General features: G+C 51.5%; 1 protein-coding gene across 1 annotated transcript in view; it reads right to left on the reverse strand.

Annotated features, from left to right (window-relative positions):
• Pepd (peptidase D) overlaps positions 1-6,247 on the reverse strand; it is a 132,960-nt gene extending 126,713 nt beyond the window's left edge. The window contains exon 1 of the mRNA XM_059274996.1: positions 6,163-6,247. Coding sequence (XP_059130979.1) covers positions 6,163-6,179 — 17 coding nt within the window. The 5' untranslated portion in view covers positions 6,180-6,247. The remainder of the gene's footprint in view (positions 1-6,162) is intronic.
• Positions 6,248-9,256: the final 3,009 nt, after the last annotated feature.

Genomic DNA, 9,256 nt, shown 5'->3' on the forward strand with positions numbered 1-9,256 from the left:
ACTTGGGCCTACTGCCTGTTTCATATAAGGGACTTGAGCATCTGGACATTCTGGTGTCTGAGGGGATGCCTGGGACAAGCCCCTGGGATCCTGAGGGATGACCGCACTTAGCCCTCCCTCCACAGGGCTCAGTCACAACACCATCCACCTTATCCTGGGCTCAGCCTAAGCCACCAGGCAAGGCCATGTGCTGCAATCACTAAGCACTCCAGGACACCCTCAGGATCACCTCAGGATCAAAGGTTATGATGATAGCAAACCCTTGGAGCGACAGCCAGGGCCAGACAAGAGTGACTTCTCCCTGTAAAGTCATCTAATGCAGCACCAATAAAACATCCCCAATTGGCTTCTTTTGTAACGTGGGGACATCTTAGGCAAGTACTTCCCCAGCCAACCCCCTTTTTTAACGTTTTATTTTGAGACAGGCTGGCCTTGAACTTGCTCTGTCAGCCAAGCAGGTCTTGAATTTGCTCCTACCTACCTCAGACTCCTAAGTAGCTGATTTCAGGCCAGTGCCTCTAGGCTTGGCTGTCCAACTGGTTTCTGAAGAAGGTTGGTTGGTTGGTTGGTTGGTTGGTTGGTTGGTAATTGGCCCTTGGAATTGAAAAAGCACAAGCAATCTACTGCATGCAGCCAGGGCACAGATATGTTTGAGAATGAAAGTGGCTGGTGGACCAGCTCAGGGCTCAAAGACATCCACAGAACAGACCTTCTTAGGCCAACCACCAAGGCCTAGGAAGCAGCCCAGGGCCAATGACAGACTGACTAATAACAGAGCCAGCCTCCAAGGAGGCTGCAGTGCCACAGCCCCTGCAGCCCATCCTTGTCCAAACTTCCTGTGCCGATGGCTCAGGGTCTCTGTTGCTGTAGAAACACCATGACCATAAGCAACTTGGGGAGGAGAGGGCTCATTCACTTCCACCTCCCTCCACATCACAGTCCATCATCTAAAGAGGTCAGGGCAGGAACCTGGAGGCAGGAGCCAATGCAGAAGCCACGGAGGAGTGCTGCTTACAGGTTGCTCCCCATGGCTTGCTCAGCCTGCTTTCTTACAAAACCCAGGACCATCAGCCCAGGGGTGGCACCATACACAGTGAGCTGGGCCCTCCCCATCAATCATCAATCAAGAAATGGACCATGGGCTTGCCTACAGGCAAATCTGGTGGGGACATTTCCTCTACTGAGGTTCCCTCTTCCAAAACAACTTTTAACTTGTGTCAAGTTGAGATCAAACTAGCCAGCACAATCATCCTGTCCTTTGCCGTCAATGGCCACCTGTAGGTTTCTAGGTCCACAGAGAGCCATGCATAGAATATTAAGAAAATTCACTCCTTTGTTCTCTCTAACTTACCATTCAAACTTACATTTTATTCAATTACTGGTATAAGCAACTAACCACTGCGTATCAGCGATACCTGGGACTCTGTCACCCGCAGAACTCACAGGGACTATCACTTCACTCCACTGCTGCAACACTTTCTCAAAATACCACCCTTATTTATCACGGCTTCAAAACCAAGGTGCTTGTTAGACCTGCTCCAGGCTCTTGTTAGCTAATGTATAACATAAACGCATAGAGCAGAACTGGAAACCTTCTGACTTTATCACAAAAGGGCAGCGACATCTCTGCGCACTTTGCTCCTGTAGGAAGTTGCCCAGAGAACTCCCAGCCTTGGCCTGGAGTCAGGAGACCGCAAGTGCAGTAGGGGCTGAGGGCACGGGGCCCAGGTTCCTGTGTAGATAACCTCTGGCCCTGGCCCTGACTTGCTTCCCCAACAGTTTTGGCCTTCTCCCCGCCCTCCTTGTGCACCCCTCAGCTGTTACTGCGGACACACACACTCCACTCCGCACCTTCCAGTCTACTGCTGCAGCATCTCCAGACCTGTTGCTATAGTGCCCACCTGAATGCCAATGAACAGCAGCTAAAGCAAAAATAAAAAAAAATTAATAAACACACAGAACCATATCACAAATTCATTTAACATTTTGATAGCTGCATTTCCACGAACTGGTTTTCCTTGTAATCTTTTACTTATTTCATGTATTTTTAAAACACTACACCAAGCTGGGCATGGTAGCATCCTAGCACTTGGGAGGCTGAGGCAAGAGGATCGAAACTCAAGAGGCCAGCCTGGGCAACATAACTAAGATCCTTTGCATATATCTGGCTAATTAATAAATGGCATTACAGGAGGGTGTTGCTTTGGTCTGTCTCTAAGGTCCTCATGCAGAGACTTGGTCTCCAGTGTAACAGTGCCATGGACCTTTAAAAGGTCTGGAGCTTTCTGGGAGAAGACTAGGAATTCATGCTTATTCATTAATTGATTAATTCTCAAGGGAATGAGTTAGGTCTCATGGGACTGTTACAGTTATTGAGACAGTGAGTTGTCACAAAGTGAGCTCAGCTAGCTGTCTTGCCACAGGACCTCTCTTTTACACACAAGCTACTCATCCCTTTCATATGTATTCCTTCCACTGGATGTTATCAAGTTCTAACATCAGGTGAGGTTCTCAAGCTGTGACAAAATACAATGATTTTCTTTATAAGGTGCCAGCCTCAGGTAGTTAGTATAGCAGCAGAAAACAGACGAAGACAAGCATACAGGTTTCATTAACACCCACATACTCCATTGCACAGACTATAACACAATCCCTGTGCTACTATGGAAAGCCACTTCTGGAGAGAGCCACACGGGTAAGTTCCCAGAGAAAGACAAGGCAGACAAGAATGGCCAGGCTTTGAGATGCCCAGTAGCCACTGGCTACCTAACTACAGGAAGATATCCCTGACTGGAGGGGCTTCAGGCAGAAGGCCGGCACCCCACAGCCACTTCCCTCTCTACTGAGGAGGACTGGAGAACAAGCACATACATGTAAGGACAAAAAGGGAGGGTTGAATAGAGAGGACCAGGCCTAGAGAAGAACCAGAGGGCAAGGGGCACCTGGGCCAGCCTGGCTTCCACAGACTTGCCAGCTTTGCAGCGTCAGCATGAGGACTTTGCACAAGGGTTCACAGAAGGGTGTGACAGCGTTTGATCAAGACCCTGATTCCTCCCAATGTTTTCTGTCTAGAATGCTTACTCCAGCATGGGAAGTAGCTCATCATACACACCCAGGGCAGCTGGTGTGATGCCCTTTGCTGGCTGTGCACTGGCTCCTGGAGTGCCACTCAGATGAAAAATGAGAAACTTTGGAATTCTGTCCCCCTTCCTACCCACAAGTCCTCTCCCTGGTCACTGCTGTCTCCTAGGAAAACATAACAGGATTTGGGAATAATTCATAGGGTAAATGTTCCTTTCCTTCTCGTGGGACCATTTCACTAAGCTCTAATCATGGGCTGATGGCCACAGGGATACAAACCAAATTGGTCCTGGGACCCAAGGATGCCAGGAAAGCGATAACAGAAAGTTGAGACAGCTACTCATGATGAGCAGATGTGAAGATGTGTGTGTGCCACTAACACAAACTGAGACTCTCTGGAGTTTTGAGCAGGAACCTTTCAATGGGAGGCCTGTTTGTGGAGGGAGGAACCATCTGGGCTGGACCTGCAGGACTGTGAACAATCTTTTAATCATGTTAGAAGATAAGAGTATCCCAGGGCCAGCAGGTGAGCAGGCCTCAGAACAAGAACACAGGGCAACAAATGCAGACAGGTACATAGAAAACGCAGAGCACGGCTCAAGGAGAAAGCATGGCTACCTCCTACCAGTGCACAAAATTCTGGGAGTTTCTCACTGAGTCTGGATGCTACTTAGGGCTTCTACTGCTCCCCAACTCATACGGGGCACACCTGAGATTCTCATGAGCCTCCTGTTCCCAGGCTTTACTGGGACTCGGCAGGAAGCCAACTCTGACTCATTGGAAGCCTATGGCTATGAGTTGGGGTGCACTATATCTGACACTCTTAGCTAGGCATGGTGGCATAAGCCTGTAATCCCAGTACTCTGGAAGCTTATGCAAGATGATCGTGAGTTCAAGGCCTACACAGAGCAAGCCCCTATCTCAAAAAACTAAATTTAAAAAAAAAAATGCTGGGAATAAAGTTTAGTGGTAGAACACCAGGCCTGGCCCAAGCAAGTCCTGGATTACAACCTTGGCACTTCCAAAAAAAGGGGAGACAACTGACATACCGACCTGTCATGTGAATGCAGCAGCAGACAGTCCATCTTTCTAAGGAACATCCTCCCACCGTGTCCCCTTAAGGAAGTGACTGGACTCAACTCAGCCTCAACATTTCTCAGGACAGTCCTACAACCATCCTGAGATGGCTCTTCCCAAGGAGGCCCTGGCCAGCTGTGGACACTCCCCACATCTGTTATGTTTCCCGGTAAACACTCCTCCCCAAGATCTGGGTCACCATTTCAATCATCTCACGTGATGACCTCAGAGAATCAGCTCGATTACAAGAGGCTTCCTTTGAAGAGCTGGCCAGTTCCTATCCCAGCTTGGGATTTTTCCAGAAAGAAACAAGTCTTGAACCAGCCTGAAACCTCAAACTCAAATGCAGCTGCTGAAATGCCTGTGACCACCTGGCCAGCCCAGATGGGCAGATGAGACCCCACAGACTGATACCTGTCCATACTTCTTGTTCACTGTGCTTAACAGAAGGTCAAAGGCTGGGCTCAAAGTTCTGGTCCCGGCCTCTTGGACACCTACCAGGACTTTGCACAGTTCTCCACCCTGAATGTGTCTCACTGTTTAAAGTTCACCCCAAAGACCACCTAGCACAAAGATCACCCCATGGCCCTAGAGCCCATGCTTCTCATTGATGCAGACCAAGATCAGAGGCAGAGAGTTAGACGACAGAACCCCACATGTCGATCAGCTTTAACGGCCCAGTGTTATTCCTGGAAAACAACAGGTACCCACTAAATGATTGCTGCATTCAAAGCGCTCGGGTCCTTGGAAGCCATTGAAGACGCCACTGTGTTTCCATCTCCTCATCTCATACAGAGAGATGCATTTGGTCCACTTGTTTCCCCATACTTATCTCAGTTCCCAACCCTGTGTGTGGAGAGTTGCCCTCTTCTACCCCTACCCTTCCTAACCCCTGTACCACTAGGGTCCACACTCCCTCCCACTGAAATCACAGCTCAAGCTATCAGGCTCTTTAAGAAGCAGATCCCACCAGGCAGTGGTGGCGCACGCCTTTAATCCCAGCACTCATGAGGCAGAGGCAGGTGGATCTCTGTGAGTTCGAGGCCAGCCTGGTCTACAGAGTGAGTTCTAGGCAGCCAGGGCTACACAGAGAAACCCTGTCTCAAAAAACCAAAAAAAGAAAAAGAAGACACAGATCCAAGCAGTGTAGTGCTACATGCTTGCCATGCCAGCACTCTGAAGGGCAAAGCAAAAAGAGTTCCAGGTCAGCCTGTGCTGCAGAGTGAGACCCTGTGTAAAAAAAATTTAAAAAGCAGATCCCAGATGACAATCCTTCCTGCTCCCCCAGGACAAAGTCTGGAGAGGTCACCGGTCACCACACCTACTAGCTCAGGGATGCACCCTACTCTCCCTGTCCCCAAGACTGAGTGAGCCCATCTGTCCACACTTCCTCCCAACAGGACCACCGACCTTTTTTTCATCCTGAAGAATTAAGGCCAACCTAAAACGAGCAAGGCACTGGGCTAGTGAGGCCCAACATGAAGCCCGCATTAGAGATAGGAGACAACTGACACGTAGAAAACCAGGCACCATAGAGTTGATCATATAGTTAGGGGAAAGTGTCTTAGAGGAGCTGACGGTTGGGCCAGGAAAGAAATCAGGGACGTGCTGGTCTGAGAAACCGGGATTCCACGCCCACTCCAAAAGCTTCCCTCACTCTTGGGGAAGCGCCTGGGGACCTGGAGCCCACCCCATCGGAGGGGCGTGGCAGTGAACAGGTTTGTCAAGCTCCTATCTCTGCCACAGACGGTGAGGCCGCCACACGCTGGGCTCCAGGGCAGCCTCCAAGGGCCAGTGGGCAGCCACAAGCGTGCAGGGACGCTGCGGGTACCACTCGCCAGGCGCTTGGTTTCGGTGCCCACGAGAAGAAGCACGCAACCCGCGGCCACACAGCAACCCCAGTCAGAGCCCAGGGGCCTGTCACCAATTGTCCAGCCCGGAACACCGAGGCAGGCCACCTCTAGGCGCCCTCAGGCAGGAGCGAGGGACAAACTCGGGACTCACCGTGCGGTGGACGCCATGTTCACTCGGCGCTAGCGTCACGTGGAGTGCGGCGTCAGCTGAACCTGCCCTGGTCCTGAGGAGGAGGATGGGGCGGGACCAGGGGCGGGTCTTTAAGCGAACGGGGGCGGGGCCGGTCGGCAGGCCCCTCCCACCTCCGGCTCCGGACTGCACACCCAGAAGAGGCGGAGCCCTGGAGGGGTTAAGGGTCTGTGCAGGACATCTCAGGTTCCAGCCAGGAGCCAGGAGGGACCTTTGCAGCAACCCTCGTGGGAGGAAGTGTCTGAGACAGGAGATGATTTGATTCTGGGTCAGCCCCTGACCTTATGTTGTGGCACCCCACCCTCGGGGAAAAAAACATACAGGAATAAAGACACCATGGGAAGGAAGGTCAAGGATGGCAGAGAGCTGGGGTAACTGGAGTAACAGAAGCCTTCAGCATCCTAGAAAGGGAGTATGGGGAGAGAGGCTGTGGCCGGAGAGATAAACGAGACTTGCAGGGCCTTGAATATAAGACTGGGGAGTTAAATCTATTAAGATCTTGTCCAAGCCTCAAGTGCAGGATGGAGGAGCTGAAGGAAGAGAAGCTGGGGGGCGAGGAGAGGGAAGTCTGCAGAGCCAGGACAGGTGCTAGGGCAGAGTCCTACTAAAGAGAACGGACTACATCTGATGTAGAGTCCCACATCTGAAGGCAGATATTGCTCTCCCTACCCTCAGCAGGTCCCAAGCACTTACAGGCACCGGTTCAAATTCTTTGCAGATGTTACTGCTCACAGAGGTCTCGCAAAAGCCCCGTGAGATAGGTACTATCTTAGAGCCATTTTACAGAAGAGGAGACTGAGGCCCAGAAGGGTAAGTAACATGCCTGAGCTCACACAGGTTCACATGTTCTTGAGAACTTGGAAACACACACGCGCGCGCACACACACACACACACACACACACACACACACACGCATGCGCATATTAGCTCCATCTTCAGCTGAAGAGTCTGGACTCCCTACTAAGGGACACTTCAAAAATAGCAAAGGATGAGCAGAAAGCTATTCGTGTTGGTTTGTAGTAGGAAAACCTGCCCCCAGCTAATCACAACCCCACTTCTTTTGACATAAAATATGTCAAAATTAAGCCAGCTGCCAGCTTAATGCTTATTAATGTGTAAAAGAAGTAATTATCCTAAATATTTACAAGAGAGGCAGAGAACACCCAGCCGCGGAATGGAGCACTCTTTCTGTGGTTGTAACAGGGACGTACTGCCCACGGCTCCTGCCCACCCAGGCCCATCTGGACAGTGGGCCTCTAGGCAGGGTCTGCTCTGACAGTTTTGTATGTCAGACCCTCCCTTCCCCACCAGAGGCTCCAGCCCACGCTTGCTCAAGAGCCTTTCCTGCAAGCCTCCCCAGCTCCTCCTGCTGCTCTCCAGGTGGATTCCAGCATGCTCCACCACCCTCAGAACTCCCCATCAGAGGCTGTGCCAGAGCCTTCCCCTCCCCTGCTCCTGCCCATCAGAGGCTCTGGCAGGGACTCCAGGAGAAGCCGCTCACTCAGGGTGTGGGAGAACATTTTGGAGTTACTCATGCAGGACAGACCCGGACGCTGCTGGGAGCCAGGAGGCAATTGGGGAAAGATTGATTTTAGAGACTCAGCGTGGGAGTGTGTAAATCAGCTGAGGAAGTGTGCCAGGCAGCGCTCGTACCTCACACTGTGCCGCATCACGTCTGAGGTCATGGGGTCCTCGGAGACAAGGTCTGGCCTTGTAATGGCCTACAGGTGGCTGCTTTATTAGCTCAGTTGCCAGTGTAATATTTTTCTCCAGAAGTGCCCTGTCTTAGACACACCTGCAGGAGATCCATCCTGGGCAAGGTCCTCCTTCTCCTGTGGCACTGTGTTGGACCAACTTACCCTGCCCTACTCACCCCTACTCACCATCACTCCCCACAGCTCCATGGACACTGCTGGCCCACTGGGTCTCTGACTCATGTTAATTCATGTCAGCATGGGGTGTGTGTGACAGATAGGGACAGGAGAGTATATTCCAACCTCACCTCTCCCAGGCAGGACTTGAAGGCATGTGACAGTCAGGACATGATATATTAGTTAGCTTACTCATCGCTATGCCCCCAAACCTGACAAGGAGAAACACTTCATTTGGGCCCGTGCTTTCAGGGGCTGTGACGTTTAACTTGAGTTGTCAACTTGACATGACCTAGGGTCACTCGGAGAGTCTCAGGGAGGGACTGTTTAGATTGAATTATGTCTGGGGGAAGGGATTGGCTGAACTGATGTGGGAAAGCCCAGCCTACTGTGGGCAGCTCCAATCCCTAGACAGGTGGTCCTGAACTATGTGGAGTTGAGATAGAGGACTGAGCACAAGCAAGCGAGTGAGCATGCGTGCATCCGTGTCTCTCTGCTCTTGACTGCAAGCAAGCGAGTGAGCATGCGTGCATCCGTGTCTCTCTGCTCTTGACTGTGGATGCGATGTGGCCAAGCTGTGTGACATTCCTGCCTTGATTTCCCCAAAGCAATGGATTGCAGCCTGGATTCATGATCAGAAATAAGCCCTTTTCTCCCCTACGTGGCCTTCTGCCACAGCATCAGAAACAAAGCTAGAATGAGGAGCCACAGTCCATGGCAGGGAGTGTGCATGGCTCCCAGGGCAGCTCTATGCACAGTGGCAGGAGCCTGGGGTAGCAGTTTCTCACATCTTAGTGGATCAGTCCAGAAGCAGTTATCACCTTCAAAGTTTTCCTCCCAGAGACCTGCTTCTGTGAACTAGGCCACAGTCCAAAGGTTCGGCAGTCTCCCACCAGCCAGGGATCAAGTGTTCAGGCACAGGTCTGTAGGGGACATTTCTCCTTCAAACCATAGCACACACCTAGGTGGCTGTTGTGGTACTAGTAGGCCCTAGTCCTTGCCCATTGTGATAATGGCTGGGCCAACCTTAGCTTTCCTACTTCTAAGGCCAGTGGCTTGCAGTGTTCTCTGGGACCACACCATCAGCCCCAGGAAGGCCCTACATCACACCCTGTTCCTCTTTCGCTGGCCTGGTTCATCTGGGCATCCATCTTCCTGCAGAAAAGAGGCAGGCAGCAGCCAA

Source organism: Peromyscus eremicus, chromosome 1 (assembly GCF_949786415.1).
Source record: "Peromyscus eremicus chromosome 1, PerEre_H2_v1, whole genome shotgun sequence".
Taxonomy (NCBI): domain Eukaryota; kingdom Metazoa; phylum Chordata; class Mammalia; order Rodentia; family Cricetidae; genus Peromyscus; species Peromyscus eremicus.